The 15,718-nt window shown below is 44.3% G+C and overlaps 2 protein-coding genes across 9 annotated transcripts; one reads left to right on the top strand and one right to left on the bottom strand.

Moving 5' to 3' along the window:
* Window positions 1-1,636: 1,636 nt before the first annotated feature.
* Window positions 1,637-4,257, top strand: LOC112897229 (transcription factor bHLH112-like). 2 transcript variants are annotated; one of them, XM_025965482.1, is made up of 7 exons: window positions 1,637-2,221; window positions 2,360-2,798; window positions 2,993-3,109; window positions 3,299-3,364; window positions 3,542-3,607; window positions 3,733-3,783; window positions 3,889-4,257. In XM_025965482.1, exons 1-7 carry the CDS (start codon window positions 1,887-1,889, stop codon window positions 4,033-4,035), a joined length of 1,221 nt encoding a protein of 406 aa, XP_025821267.1. In that variant the 5' UTR covers window positions 1,637-1,886; the 3' UTR covers window positions 4,036-4,257. The 2 variants fall into 2 exon arrangements, with proteins under 2 accessions (XP_025821267.1, XP_025821266.1); XM_025965481.1 differs by having other exon boundaries at window positions 2,360-2,816.
* A 5,136-nt stretch (window positions 4,258-9,393) lies between these two features.
* Window positions 9,394-14,817, bottom strand: LOC112896516 (receptor-like serine/threonine-protein kinase SD1-8). 7 transcript variants are annotated; one of them, XM_025964514.1, is made up of 9 exons: window positions 14,658-14,817; window positions 14,323-14,556; window positions 11,678-12,921; window positions 11,345-11,446; window positions 11,058-11,239; window positions 10,760-10,967; window positions 10,427-10,664; window positions 10,167-10,317; window positions 9,394-10,071 (listed from the first exon to the last, which is right to left on the bottom strand). In XM_025964514.1, exons 3-9 carry the CDS (start codon window positions 12,714-12,716, stop codon window positions 9,778-9,780), a joined length of 2,214 nt encoding a protein of 737 aa, XP_025820299.1. In that variant the 5' UTR covers window positions 12,717-12,921; window positions 14,323-14,556; window positions 14,658-14,817; the 3' UTR covers window positions 9,394-9,777. The 7 variants fall into 7 exon arrangements, with proteins under 7 accessions (XP_025820299.1, XP_025820301.1, XP_025820302.1 ...); XM_025964516.1 differs by having other exon boundaries at window positions 11,678-12,699; XM_025964517.1 differs by having other exon boundaries at window positions 11,678-12,696.
* Window positions 14,818-15,718: the final 901 nt, after the last annotated feature.

Here is a 15,718-nt window from a genome sequence, read left to right as displayed (position 1 = left end):
ATGGTCACTATTGCTCCAACACAAAAATTTATAGTTTTAACCTGTTGTACTACCATTGTGTGTTTAACACATTTGGATGCCATCCTTAATTAGGCTCTAAATATATCAAATTAAAGTTTGCGTCATTTATTATTAGAGCGAATAGCTGGTGATTTGGATAAAAACTAGCTGGACCATAATATATAGGGTATTACAGGGAAGATCGACCTGAAGTGAGACTGTACATAGTGGGCCGACTACGGATACAGCAATTAAGCAACTCTTTTTGGTGGTATGGATGGCGCCAAAGATAGGGCCCCTTCCCCTTGGATGTGTGATGGATATATGGAAGGATAAAGGCACACGGTTTATCATAATTTTGTGTGTGGTACACTGTACACGTTTAGAGACTTGACAAGGAGAAAGTCATCGCTGATGTAGGTGAGATAGATCCATGAGAGCAGTGGCGGAGGACCATGGAGGTCTTATTTTTTCTATGGTAGTATATTTCTCTTAATCCTTAGTTTCGATCAGTTAAGTGATGAGCATTTGACAATAGAGAAAAGTAGAAAAAGAAGTAGCCCTCCTCAGCGGTTGTAGAAGTGGGCAAGTGGTTTGTTAGTCATACATCCGCGTGATAAATAGCAAGTTTTGTTGCTTGAAGATTGATTGACTCCGCCATACCTCAATTTTTATCCATCCTCCGCCACTGCATGAGAGGCAGTGTGGCCATAAGTTTTTTTTTCTTTTATTGAGGTTTACCTTCTTATAATTGCCCATGATAAAGTAAGCACATGCTTGGCTGCCATAGCTAAATGGTTGGGCGTGGAATAAAGCAAATATTTTTTAGTAGCGCTCGCCTGTGGTTTCTATTTCCTAAACCCTATATCTTCTTTGGGAAATACCTGTACTCTCCATTGAATAGTTTTTACACCAGTGAAAATATTTATTAATGTACATGTGGTTGGTTAATTTGCTCAAAAAAGAATTGCGCAACTGCCATCAGGATTAATCTAACTTTAATTAAGTTATGCAGTAATTTGTGTATGGTCGCATCATTAGTAAAATAATACATGATCAAATCCATAGGCACATAGATGTAGGGTTATTACATGCCTCTCTCCGAAGGTAAGTAGGGTTACACCACTCCGTTAGATTAGATTAGAGAGGACCACAGCACATCTAATAGCGTTAGGTGCAATACTACTACTACCTCCAATATAATTCACCATCATGCATGCAGATCCTTTCTCGTTCAAATCTAATAAAGAACATGCAAGCAGATCATTTACCATGTCGATCAAGTGCATTTTGTAGATTGCAGGAATTGAACAGCAGCCCCTGCTCGAACATACGCGTATTCCATACACGTTGATCAGTGCTCAACTGTTGATCATAACACTCAGCCGCGCCACACACAGCATGCGATAATGCATGGTCGCCATCTCAGACCATTCAGAAAAACCCCTGAATCCTCTCCTCCTTGATCTTCCTCTCCGATCGTCGCCATCGTCGCCACCGTCGTCTTCTTCTTCCACTTTAATTCCGACGGTTTATATGAAACCATATGTCGCGCCACCATTATTTCACATTGCACTCAACTCTGAATATAATCCATTCAATTAGTTAGACTTCAATCCCTACTTGAATTGCCCACCAGTCCACCACACCACATAGCTGTCTAGCCGCGCACTACCACAGGCCGCCACACTCATTGCTCGCCACCACCACTCTTGCATCGCATGCCCGGCGCCGCCCTCTCCACGCAGCTATCTAGCTAGCTCTAGCTACACATACCTAACAGCAAAACTGCCCAAGAATTCAGCCGTAGCGAGATCAATCCCGTCCCATATAACAGAGGCCATTGCGATCTGACCCGAGAGCTTTGTTTGTAGCTATAGATAGGCATGGCGGATCACCAGGAGATGATCCATCCAGCTGCGGCTGCCGCCGCGGGCGGAGCGAGCCACGGCGGGGACTGGTGGAGCACGGCGGTGTCGTGCTCGCCGGACCAGCCGCCCGGGTTCGGCGCCGGCTTGTCCCCTGCGGGAGCGGCTGACGGCAGCAACAGGTCGAGGTCCGGCAACGCGGCCTCCTCGGAATCGCCGGGGTCCAACTCGCTCGCCACCGGCGGCAGCTCCATAACCTTCCAAGAGCCCGCGGGCGTCGCCGATCCGGGCGCCGTCGTAGTGCCGCAGACGGCGACCGGTCTCGCCGCCGCCTGGAACCAGCCTTACTACTTGTAAGAAATTCTGCTCTCGCTTCTATCTATCACTACTCATGAAGTTTTCTTCTTCTTTTTATTTGTTATATTTAAGTAAAACAATTTCTTCTCTGATGGATTTATGATCATATGTATGCCTGAAATTCTGATAATTAGGGATGGATCTGGTTTCCATGGCTACATGAGCTCATCAAGAGGCGATCAGGTTCACCTCGGCCTGAGGAGCCCCTCATCGAATAATAACAGCCTGATGCTACAAGACCCCCATGATCCCAACCACCAGTTCCTGTCCAACCTTGGACTAGAGCTGCTCTCGTCGCCGACCTCACCGTCCGGCGGTTTCCGGTCGTCGTCGCTGCTGAGAAGCCTCACGGAGCCGTCGGCGGCGGCGACGAAGCCGTCGCTGGGGTTCCAGCAGTATCAGCAGCAGACGATGAACCAGGCGCCCAGCAGCATCAGGGAGGCTCTGCAGTTCACTAACAGCACGCCGTTCTGGAACCCTTCCTCCGGGTTTGCTGCGGCGGCGGCGGCGGAGGGGGCGGCAAGCTTAGGGACTGCCGCCGGACCACCGTCGGGGCAATCTAAATCTAGGCCGGCAAGTCTTGCAGCCAAGGTTCACATATATAGCAAACACAATATTGCATACATCGATGATTGCAGTTTTCCCTACTTTCAGTTGTCTGAAAACTTGTATCTTTTTATCAGTTGCATTCAGCTTTGACAATTTTCAATAATAATTGCATGCCTGAAAATTCCCAATTCCTTTAATTTGATCTCGTATACATGCAGAGTGCACTAGAAGGTGCCGGGGACTCTAGCTCCATCATCACGAAGAAGGCGAACGCCGATCCTACGCCGCTCAAGAAAGCGAGAACAGGGACACCATCACCACTGCCGACCTTCAAGGTATTTGAATTGTTCGTCTCTGAAACTACTTTGCAAATCTAGCATTTGTTTCCTCTGAATTTCTTTCAAATCCTTGTGCTCCAAAAAATGCCGGCCGGCCGGAATGATAATGAAGTGAATATGGATTTCTCTTTCATAAAGTAAGTAGTATTCAGGTACGCTCCACAATGATTTTTTTATATGTTTCAGGTGAGGAAAGAGAAGCTAGGTGACAGAATCACAGCACTTCAACAACTAGTCTCCCCTTTTGGAAAGGTGAGTGATCAAGGTCTTAATTTGGTTAATGGTCCTGCACTTACACGCACTACGTATTATTATTCTGGAAGCTGAAACCTCAGAGTCCAATACTGCAAAGACCCACACCTTTTTAACAAATTCGATCTCTTTGCAAAAAAACAATGATGGATCAACCTCGGCGTGCGTGCTGCGCAGACTGATACGGCATCGGTGCTCCATGAAACCATCGAGTACATCAAGTTCCTGCATCAGCAAGTCGGTGTAAGTGCGCATGCATCTCTAGCTGCAGCTCTGATCGTCCTTTAATCATATACATACAGAAACTTTGATCTAGCTACCAACTTGCATTTTGCTCATAATTGAATAATGGACGCTTGTATATGCAGTCACTCAGTGCTCCTTACCTAAAGAACAGGCAGCAAGTGCCCCATTTGAAGGTACTGATACTGTACACTACATGCACTGCCAATAGCCTCATACATACTCTGGATGCTTGTGAAATAACATATATATGCAACCATGATGTGCCTTCCTTCGGTCAGGTCTCGAGGGACGGCGGAGAGGCGGCAGCGGCGAAGGGGGACCTCACCGGCCGAGGGCTGTGCCTGGTCCCTATATCGAGCACCTTCGCAGTGGCCAGCGAGACCCCGGTCGACTTCTGGTCACCATTTGGTGCAGCCTTCCGGTAGCAGGCATCATATGATCCAGGAACTCTGCTTACTGATAGTTCTACTAATGAAGTCCTAACTCACAATTACTAGTGAGCACATATAGCACTCCATTACTGAAGTTATGTATATGTGTATATATGGCTGAATCTTTGGAATGGGCCCTTGAAGACTTGGATTCATTCTTCAGGTTCATCAGAGAATAAGGTGTCAGATATATCTAACTTGGCAATCAAACTGTAACTGATCATATGTTATCTTCTTAATAATCAGGTGGCATACAGTCGAGTAATATGGGCTACTTTCATCTATCTTTATTCTTATTTTTCATCCTATTTTTTGAAATATCATTTATTAAATGATGGTTTAAATTTAATGGATTGATAGGATTGGGCGTTCGGTTTAAACTAACAATTCGGATTCGGTTCGATTCTTCGGTCTCGAGAATTTTCGATTTTTCAGAATCAATAACCAATGGTGCTCCGAAAAACAAAAAATCGACACTTCCCGTGTTGGTTCTCACTACTACATAATAGCTCATTCGTTCAGCATATTTATCTCAGCTAGTTTTGGACCCAGGATTAGTATAGATATTAGTCCCGGATCCAATAGTTAGGGCTAGATGAGACACTTTTGTCCTGGTTATTTTCAGGATACAATGCATATTTGTCCCGGTGGGTGGCTCCAACCGGGATAAAAGGGGAACATTAATCCCGGGTGGTGCCAATCACCAGGACCAAAAACTGGAACTATTTTTTTCACGCTTGAGCATCTACTTATCTCTCTCTCGTCGAGGCCACATCTTTCCTTTGTTTCTTGCGCTGCCTTATCCTCTTCCCTCTCAATCTTTCTCCCTTTTCTTCCACGCCAGAACGGGCGCCCGGCGGCGAACCAGGCGAGTGGGGACGCGGCGGCGCGGGCCCACGGCGAGCCGTGCTGCGCGGCTCGGCGGCGGCTCGAGCCCGTGGCGGCGGCTGGGGTCACGGCGAGTGGTGGCTCGGGCCTGCGACGAGCGGCGCAGCGTTGCGACGGCTGGGCCCTGGCGGAGGTGGCGCGGCCAGGCCCCAGCATGCGGCTGCGCGGCCTAGCCCCGGCGAGCGGGCTGCGCGGCGGCGGTTGGGCCCCGGCAGGGCAGCGCGGCTAGGCCCAGTGGGGGCGGCTGATCCTAGCTCCAGCGGGCAGCGGCGCGCAAGGGCGAGCTTATTTTTTTACTTTTCTTTCCAAATATGTATATGTATATGTGTCCGGGATTGATCTGCGAATAATTCCTTTGTGGTTGTGATTGATTTTGCTAAGAATTGATTTTCTGATTGCAATTTGGAGAAATATTTGGATTCGGAGAAGCTGGTCTGCGAACGCCCAAGCTGGTGAGCCGATTTTTTTTCCTAAAAGAATATCATTAGTCCCGGTTGAATAGATGCCGGAATAAAAGGGTCAGATACATTAGCGTTAGATCGATAGTTCGTTGGGAAATTGGTGCTAAAGTCGGTTTCCAACCGGGACTAATGGACGATTTTGTACTAGTGTCTTTCGGTAGAACCGAACAGAACCAAAGTTCATTTCAAACATCCTCGGTGTGCCGCGCCGCCGCTTCGTGCGAGTGCACCTGTGCCACTCGCCCACGCCCACTAGTGACCGCTCGCAGAGCGCTCGGAGCGGGGAGCTGGAGTCACTGCCGAGGATAGGTCATCTGGGTAGAAGGATAAAGTTAGGATTTGGCTGTGAATGTAGGTTGCAGGGGTTTATATGGGTCGAGGTGGGTTATTAAAGTTGGGAAAGTCGACTGCAGTAGGAGATAAGGCAGCATAGAGAGGCGATGCAGAGGCAAGAGGAGTGGGCAAGGCAACAACACGAGTACATGCAAGATTTTTTCGCTCAGCAACGACAGCTTCGGGTACTATGCAAGTTTGATATTTTTCAAGTCGTTGCGCACTTTTCATTGCTATAAGATACTTAATCTATTATCAGTTTTTAGAAAACGTTAGCGGCTACCCTTGGATCACAATTTAATTTGCCACCTCTTCCTTCGCCTCCTCCACCACCGCCGACTTTTGTACGATATATGCATCTACCATCTCCACAAGTGGTAATTCTTTCGTATAACTAGCAATGCTCAAATTTTCTTATATATAAGGACTATATACATTTAACTTTGTCATGAGTAGTCATCCTCGAGGAGTTTCTGGCAGCCCGTCCACACCAACATCGACAGCGCATAACATTTCTGGAGGTGACGGCGGCGGCGAACATAATATTACCCCTCATTGATTTATGCTTTTGCGTTTCGTTGACATATATATGTCATTTAGATTATGGATTTCATGCATGATTGCACATATTGGATATATTTCATGATTGTGTGATGATGTATTTGATGATTGTGCTTATGGATAGCTATTTTTATGTTAATTAACTGCTATTTGTAATTCTGGAAAACTATGGAAAATGCAGCAGCTATTTGTAATTAACTGTGTTCATTTTCGTCGATTTTATTCCGTCGAGCTATTTTCGTCGGCCAACCAATGAATATATATATTTTCTATAGCTTTCTGGCTATTTTTGACGGTTTCTGATCGACGAAAATAAGCTATTTTCTTGTAGCGTTTGTCGCCTGTGGTACCGTATATTCGGTTTTTCAGCTTGATTGATTTGGTGCAAGCTAAATCCAATCCCGTAACTGACCACCAAATTTGATAAAAATGCAAACCAAAACCGAACTAGAAAACCCAAACAGCTAACAATTCGATTCATAAACACATATCTTACACACGATCCACCATAACTCAGAAACACCACCCACACACACGACCCGAAGGCACCATGTACCTATGGGCATGCATGTCAATATGCCCACTAGCATGTAAACATAAAATCACTATAAGAAATTTGCTAATGCGTCTTTTCACATGTAAGACCGTCCATGTGGTTTCTGATGGTAGTTTTGCTGGTGGTTTTAGCTAATGTGGTATGATGATATGGACAAACCTGCTCACGTGGCTCACCACACCGCTCCGCACATCACCGTTTGTTCTCTTGCCATGCATGTCTCTTCTCTCTTCACCTCTATCTCTCTCCACCGCTGATAATCACCACGACAAGGTAGACCTAGCAATATGGAGGATCGTTCACATGCCACTTTTTGTTGCCACGTCCATATCCATGTAATGCGCCAGTCAGCGAAACCGTCCTCCAAAATCACCTATGGGTCAACACCTAGTTTCATGTATTGTTCGGGGGTTATTAGACTAACCTCATTGTCTGGGTCATGTAGTAGACTTAGACTCATATTTAGATCAAAGCAAATTCGCACTGATTTTATTGTAAAGAAGATCCCAAGATTACACAGTATTCTCATCACAAGATAGCGTCATCCATAAACTGGGCCTCCCAGTAATCCATGCATTCACACATAATTCATTGGCCCTACTCCTACGAGAGGAGCTATACAAATGTCTAGAGCGATATGCCTGACATTGACGTGTGTCGGCCTTACTGGGCTCTGCCATCATCCATCAACAATCATCATTGGGCCGAATGCGTCATACCCGCCTCCTATTTTCCATCCGCACATCGTTTCCCTCAGTATTATAATTTTTTTAAAACAAAGGCAGGATCTCTGCCGAAAGAATTTATGGACAAGACCTTTAATATTATATTGATGATGGCACAACCTCAATATATAGCTCATTTAAATTAAGCTAAGGTACCATTATTGGCAGTTACACTTGAGGAGCTATTTTCCATCACTGAAGAATCAGGTGGTGGCTGCAACTGGCGTTTGGGATCGCAGGCAGGGCAGCGGGCCTGGCATTCGGCAACGAGCTTGCAACACACCCGCGATTTTTGGCAGCAAAAGCACAGGGCCACTACCCCTCTTGTGGCGCACAGGCTCCTGATGCAAAACACCAGGTGTGTCTTGCTCTCATCTATTGACGTGGAGTTTGTTGTAGCAGCAGCCGCAGCCTCCAGACTTTCGGCCTTGAATAGCCGGGAAGATCGACCTTAACTTCACAAAAAAAAATTATGCATATATTTCAAACATGCACTAGGTATTTAGGTTGAAAATATATAATAAAGATAAGAAAAACTCATACCGCAGATCGATTTACGTCTTGGTCGGAGAGTTTAATTTGGTGGGAATTGGGGGTAATTGGACGTGTATGAATTATGAATTGACAATTTAATTTGCTTCCCGCGGCATCCATTTATGTATACATAGGGTAAATTAAAGCCTCGAGTGTAATTAAGCTAATGTTAATTTAGAAACGCTTCAGGTAATAAACGGCCGGAACGTTCAAAAGGAAAATAATGGAAACTCGCGTCCATAATTCATTGGCATAACAGCTTTCGATGACCAACTAAATAATCTATGCACCTATTGTATGAAAGGAGTCAGTGTCCGAAGTTCTAAAAGGACGAGGGGTGAATTAGAACTACTTAAAACTAACCCTATAAGCTATAGCTGCCACTAGGGCTTGCTCAAAATCTAAATATATTTATTTAGATGTGCAATTAACGTCAGTCTCAGTGGAGGTTTCATGAGGAGTTGTGCAATTAAGAGCATTTTCAGTAGAGGTTTCATGAGGAGTTTTATGGGCATTAAATATCATACCAGATTAGTAAATTTGCTAACATAGCAGGATCATTAAAAGGAGAGAGGAGGGGAAGTTTCATAGGATGTGAGGGGACTTTCATCATCATGACACGTCGGTCTTGGTAACTGGAACTGTGCATTAAGACTGACCTAAGATGCTATTTGCACCCACTTAATAAATTTTTTTGCAAACTAGAACCAAACCAGTCACTCACAATCTACCATCGACACCACTCCTCGCTCTTCGCTCTTCGAGACATTCCGTCTGGAAGTTGAGCGGTTGAGCTCTAATACTATAATGAACTAATATAAGTAAAGGTGTGCAACGTGTTCCCAACCGTTGGAATGATGCATGGCAAAGGCACAATGCACACCCATATCACAGCTCAAACATGAGTAGAAAAGGAAACCTGACACCAGAATCTCTGGCCTGGGAATGCAGGTTCAGGTCCAAGCTCAATAATGGCAACTGCTGCATTCTATTTCCGGACCACTAATGAGTAATCAAGCAACGGCTAAAACTGTCAGCTGCTATTTATAGTTCGAAACGGAGCCAACCAGATAACGTGCTTCGATGGAGATGCTGAGCAAAATTAGTTCCGTCATGATGGCTTAGGAAACGTAGTTTGCACTGGCTGGCATCTGGGGCGACCTAACAGTGCACGCGTCATGGCGAAAAAAACCATAGTCCATGGAGATGGGAGTCCCATGCGTGCATGCACTCCTCATCTCTTGCGCACATGACTTCAGCACCGTTAGCACAAGCAGCAATATTCTTTCAGTTCTATGATCACAATTCCGCTTCATTACCGGAACAATCAACAAATTCATACTACAATCTGACGGCGAGCTTTGCTTAGATGGTAGTTCGGTACAGAGAAGAACAGAAATGACAATACATTGGATGGAGAGATCAGAACAAACAGGCTGAGTAGATGGAGAAACTATGAACGTATATGTGGCATCAAGATACACAGAGTTCCTCCGATCACCTCTGCGCCTATGTCTCCATAGCTGAGCTGCTCGATCCCTGGACAAGTTGATCAATAGCACCTAATAAGTGAGATCTGTCGATGATGCCATGAATTACCTTTGTTTGAAAAGATATCGGTTTCTGTTCTATATGGGGGTCTTTGAAGTTTGTGGAGGAAACAAGTGAGGAGCCTTTATTAGCGCCCTTCCAGCCTTCCGAGGCTCATGTCAGTTACATAACTTTCTCCTGCTTCACCAGTTCTGTACTTCCTCCTTGCAATGCAGAGAGGCTCACTAGGCTGTGGGAGCTCAATGTCATTGTTATCCAAGCTTGACACCACCCACGGCATAAGCGGACGAGCATTCGGGTCGTCTTGCACCAACAGGAGACCGATGTGGATACATCGTAGAACTTCATCTAGTGAACAGCTCTCGACAATTGTTGAGTCCACCAAATTACGCAAGTTTCCATCCTTCCATAAGCCCCATGCCTAAGTCAATCGATCAGCACATAATCATGTGTTAAATACATCAAGGGTTGAATTTCACGAGTTAAATAATTTTGGGGGACTTAAAAAACACTTACATGAGCTATAAGGTTTGGTGAACCTGTGACTGGGCCAGCCGCACTGATCTTCAAGCCACTCACAACCTCCAAGAGCAACACGCCGAAGCTGTAGACATCGGATTTGAGAGAAATGGTGCCTTCCAGTGCATATTCAGGCGACATGTAACCACTGTTTGCACAATAATATCAGAAGAAGCATACAGTTTTATCTTAAATAGTCCAAGAACAATGGTATGTTGGTTGCTTAGAAAATTTACTCTGTGAAAGAAATCACTCACTAAGTTCCCACGACTCTATTGGTATTTGATTGTTGTTCGTCGATACCAAAGATCCTAGCTGTACCAAAATCAGATATCTTGGGCCTCATTTCAGCATCCAACAATACATTGCCTGCCTTGAGATCTCTATGAATTATTGTCAGATTTGAATCTTGGTGAAGATATAGAAGGCCTCTAGCTATGCCTTTGATTATCTCGAATCTTGTGGGCCAGTCAAGCAGTGATTTTCTTGCAGCATCTGTCAAGGATAGATGAAGCATCCTATCAGTTGTGTATATTTCTTTGTTTAATGGTTGAGCACTTGAGCTTTCACAATAAGTGAGCAGAACATACTGAAAAGGAAGGCATCCAAACTATTGTTAGGAAGGTATTCATAAATCAATAGTTTCTCATCTTTATCATTGCAGCAGCCTAGAAGTTTAACTACGTTTCTGTGTTGCAACTTGGTAATCAGAGCTGCTTCATTTTTGAACTCCACTACCCCTTGACCATAACCTTTGCAGAGCCTTTTCACTGCAATGTCCTTATCTCCCAATGTTCCCTATATGAATTAAAAAAAAAATCTTGAATCAGAAAAGTTAGAAATCCAATTGCAATTGACCACTGAAACTACAAGCACAAGCTTCCTCACCTTGTAAACAGTGCCAAATCCTCCTCTTCCAAGTATGGCTGAATCAGAAAAATTCTGTGTTGCGGTGGCAACTTCCCTGAAGCTAATCAATGGCAAGTCTATTTTTCTATCAGCAAGTTCATCAGTACTCCCCATGTTTCCTAGCATCAGCATAGTACAGATTTCCTTGCTGCCTTGTTTTCCTAACAGAAATGTATATAACGTCTCTTCAGTTTTCATTCAATTAGAGAAAACAGAGAGGAAAAAATAATTATATATATATATAGAGAGAGAGAGTGCTTATGTACCTCTAAACCAGCAGATCCAAACGAGCACTATGCAAATGAGTACCAGCAAAGCTGCCAGAACTGGCAGAACAATTTCAAGGATGTTGGTTGTTAGCATGCTACCTGCAAAGATTATAATCATGGGCAATCAACAAACTTCACCCATCTCACACACTACTAGATATGTCAAGTATTTTTCACGCTGCCCCTACTTTAATCAGTCTAATACTTCACAAATATAGGTCCTTTGTTCTCCAGTTTCAATAGGACCCTCTTTATTATGAAGTATGAATTCGAGGAATTCAAACACCTGCCTAGTAAGGTCAGCAGACAAATAAAAGCAAGAAATCATACCGCTTATTTTTTTGGTCCGAATATATAGGTTCTCCCCTCCTTCACTGTACTTCTCCATATCAATCAACATCCCAGTCCATATCAGGCACCTCGTGTCATCCCCATCAATAGCCCTGGTGCTCATGTTGGCATAAGCATATGCCACGCAGGAGCAGTTGCTGCGGCATTCCTCCGTGCATTCATCAAAACTTTTGTTTCCGATAAAGAGGACATGGTCAGGGACCTTCATGCCTGGCAAGGTCAAGAAATCATCTCCACCGCTACACCTTAGCGCCTTCTTCCGGTGACATCCCTCCAAAAATCTGCCATTGATCCAGGCTTCTTCATCATTCGGCTCGAAACCATCAAGACACTTGCATGTCGGGGTTGTTTCACTGTTGTCACAGTAGCCGTATGGACCACAGTATGCATAAACATTGCACTCATGTGCGGGCTGTGTGTACAGGGCTGTCCATGCCGACATGTTGCTGTTCCAGCTTAGTATATTTGCCTTGCCTGTGTAGCTTATCTCCATCCTAATCAACAAAGACACAGAGCCGATCGGGGAACCAATGGACATGTACACCTCGCCATCATCTCTGCGATGTACTGCCATGTAAATTTTAGGATGGAGGTTGTCCATGTAGCTCCCAAGAAGGAAGTAGTTAGTCCACACTGGGCTTCGATGGTGCGGCCTTGTGCTGTTCCAGATGAAGCGCTGCAGGAAGCTATTGGGATCTGCGCCATAGGAGAAGGGTCCAGGGGATGGATCCTGTGGACCCTTCCAGGAAATAAGGTGTTGTACCTGATGCATCTTGTGGCTGATCCTAAGGTTCATACCAGGAAGGAGAGTATCGGCCGGGTGGTCGAAGCTCTGCCATAGGATGGTACTGTTGCCCAGAGACCGGAGGATGAAGTTTCCAGTGTTTTCTAGTGTGGCTTCTGCAGAGATGGTTGTGGCAGGTGGAGAACTCATGATGATGCTGTTGTTTGACCTCCAAAGGATGCGGCCATTGCCCTCAGACAAGACAATGTTTGAGCTACTGGTCAAGGCGAGCATTGCAAAGGAAAGATTAGTAATCGGCACAACACGGTTTGCAACCCAGACGACAGTATGCTGCGGGATGTTGCTGTACCATATACCAACATAATAATGTTTTTTTGTTGAATTGGACAGAGAGAAGAAGCCCAGGGTGAAGGTGCCATCGTCGGACACAAGAGTGTTGCCTGGTGTGAGGGGCTTGCCAGGGACAAGGTGGTCATCGCTGGATGCACACAGATGCATTGAGCTGAATGAACAAGAAAGAAACAAAAGGATGGCGCAGATGGGGGAAATGGAATGCATTGGCACCCTCGACCTCATACTTGCCATGAAAAATGATTAGGGGATCATGGAGGTGAGGATATAAAAGAAATCAGAGGGCAAGGTTGCCTGTACAATTGGACTCTAAGGAGCAAAAGAGTGGTTGAGTTCTACCAAAACTAGCAGTCATACCAAACAACAGTGTTTTTGCTGGAAACGCTAACCATGCGGCATTATTTTTATTTGTTTATTGACCCCCTTTATTTTAAACTATTGATTAACCAAACAAAGAATGATTGGGATCACAAGTTCCACACTAGATAACAAATGACAAGCCACTTCTCGTAGGGGTCACTTGAAATTTTTGTCTCGTAAAATTTGTGAATGGGAAAGCCTTCCATATGTCTCTAAATTTTCTTCCTGGAAGTAAATCTAGGAACCACTATTCCTTTACTGAACTTCGGAGTGGCCAGCTGCCCAGATCCTTTCAGAAATAATAAATCCTCCTAGTTTGTAAGATTCAGGCTTCAAGATCTATTATGCATTTGCATCATAAGATTGAAAGGGAAATGGATGTGTAGCAGAATCTAAGCATGAATGTAGGATAGTACAGCTAAACAAGTAATAGGGAAAACATAAATTGCTTAATCATTTTTCAAAGATTCAAAGGACATGAAGGAGAACCAAACTATTGTGCTGCAATGCAAGATGGCAACCAGAGCTGCATAGCCACCTTATTCATGAACTCACTTAGGCCTTTTATGCAAGGATCTGCAGAGCTTCCTGGCCCATGCCTAGTTGTACAAGAGACACCCCCCCCCCCCCCCCCCGACAATAAATTGAACATACTATCTGAATCATTGCCACTGTGAGTTTTGACTTGATGATAAAACACCATTATGTTGACCTATGTTGTCTCTTGTTGTTGTCTCTTGTTTCAGTAAGAGTGCAGGTATAATGGTACAAAGTTGCAGTCGGAAGTTCTTTGCAGAATTTAGAGTCCAGAAATATGTTTTCCAGTTAACACACTTCGATTTGATCACATGACAGGAGTAGGACAAGCTTTGAATAATGATGACTAGACTAGTTTGAGACACCTGATACAAGATCAGAGGGAAGTCAGTTCAAACTTCAAACTGTAAAAAACATCAGGGTTTGCAGAAATTCAAAGTAATGGTTTGAACTTTCGACATTGAAGAGTTTGAAACATACAGCAAAGTTAAACATATTCCTTTTTTTTTGTGAAACACAATTCAAACGCGGAAAGTTTTGACCTATGGAAGTACAAAATGGAACATTTCACCTACAGTTCAACCGAAATGACCTTCCAGTTGTAAACTGAGAGATGAGGAGAGGGACAAACCTCAGTTCCGAAGCTTCAAATCACACGCAAGGATACTGAATTTCAAAAGAATGGCCACTCAAAGCTTCACATATCCGATAGACATTAGAAGCAACCCCTTTCTTCTCGAGGATGCACAGGAGAATCCTGGTACCATCACCATGTCCAAATATCCCACCATTTCGAAAGGAGAGGGGGATGCGCTGATGAATCCATGCGCTCCCCCCACACGGCCTGCGGTTTCTGCAGCAGCAGCTGTGAGCGGGGGTGAACCGTGAGCATCCGGACCGCGACCTGGAAATACTGCCTCGTTTCAGAGACAGAGAAGAGGGGAGGAATGGAGCCGGAGAGGGTACCAGTGGACGGGGAACGAAGAAGTAGCCGAGGTCAGGGGCGGCGGCGCTGGTGCGGCAGCCAGCAGGCGACGGACGGCGGAGCGGAGGAGCCGGCGGGCGGCGGCGAGGCAGCTACCGGGCCGACGGCGCCAAGGTATTTGCTGTTGGGCCGTCGGGATGGTTGGGGCTCTGTCGATAACGAGATCGGCCGGTAAAAGCTCACTTTCCGTTTTATTTGCACGGGCTGGGCACTGAACAACTTTTATTCCAATGTTCCAGCATCATAAAAAAAAATTGGAGTAAAATACAACAACAGTCCCTAAACTTGTTCAGGTGTGTCATTTAAGTCCCTAAATTCTAAAAATGTAAAATTTTAAAATATATTTTTAGATCCCAGAACTTGTTACAAGGTGTCAGATAGATCTCTAATATCTCAAAATGCATTTTTAGGTCCATAAACTTGTCTCGCGGTGTCATGCACTTCCCTAAACTCTCAAGATGCTATTTTTAATTTAATATAAATATTATTTTGATACTTTAAGTTAATGAATTCTTTTTGCTACTTTAAATTTAATAAAATTGCTGTTTTGGTTTTTATTGAGAATGGGAACAAATTATCTTAATAAATTTATACAAAGTGCATGCAAAATATAAATAGTTAGTAGGAAATATTCACGATTAGCATTAATCTCTCCATTTTAAACGAGAAAACTGTAATATCCACCGTTGATATCAAATGATCTAGATTAACCCATGATGTATGATTAATAAACAGCTAATTCAGAATTAAAATGGTCTTAGTGGTAAGATTTCTAAATGAAGCGGCTGAAAATAAATAGTTTAATAAACAGTCCATTTTGAATACAATTAATTAATGGCAATTTTTAGGGATACGAAAATTTACCTTATGAGTTTAGGCACCGAAATAACTTATTGAGACAAGTTTAGGGATATGACACTACGGGAGAAGCCTACTTTGCCCAGTGTCCCAAACACTCGGCAAAACAACAAAAGCTCTCGGTAAACTCTTTGCCGAGTGTTACACTCGGCAAAGAGGAAACGGCAAAGAAAGGGTCGGCAAA

The sequence above is a fragment of the Panicum hallii genome, chromosome 6 (assembly GCF_002211085.1).
Source record: "Panicum hallii strain FIL2 chromosome 6, PHallii_v3.1, whole genome shotgun sequence".
Taxonomy (NCBI): Eukaryota; Viridiplantae; Streptophyta; class Magnoliopsida; order Poales; family Poaceae; genus Panicum; species Panicum hallii.
Note: the sequence above shows the minus strand (reverse complement) of the source record. Positions and strands in the feature narration are given on the sequence as shown.

What these genes read in the sequence shown, in the direction of transcription:
- LOC112897229 (XM_025965481.1), top strand. Translation starts at nt 1,887, where the DNA reads ATGGCGGATCACCAGGAGATGATCCATCCAGCTGCGGCTGCCGCCGCG. An exon ending in CGGCAAGTCTTGCAGCCAAG is followed by an intron (nt 2,817 to 2,992) that starts GTTCACATATAT and finishes GTATACATGCAG; the next exon opens with AGTGCACTAGAAGGTGCCGG. An exon ending in TAGTCTCCCCTTTTGGAAAG is followed by an intron (nt 3,365 to 3,541) that starts GTGAGTGATCAA and finishes CGTGCTGCGCAG; the next exon opens with ACTGATACGGCATCGGTGCT.
- LOC112896516 (XM_025964511.1), bottom strand. Translation starts at nt 13,028, where the DNA reads ATGGCAAGTATGAGGTCGAGGGTGCCAATGCATTCCATTTCCCCCATC. An exon ending in TCGGACCAAAAAAATAAGCG is followed by an intron (nt 11,447 to 11,677) that starts GTATGATTTCTT and finishes TAATCTTTGCAG; the next exon opens with GTAGCATGCTAACAACCAAC. An exon ending in GATTTGGCACTGTTTACAAG is followed by an intron (nt 10,968 to 11,057) that starts GTGAGGAAGCTT and finishes TAATTCATATAG; the next exon opens with GGAACATTGGGAGATAAGGA.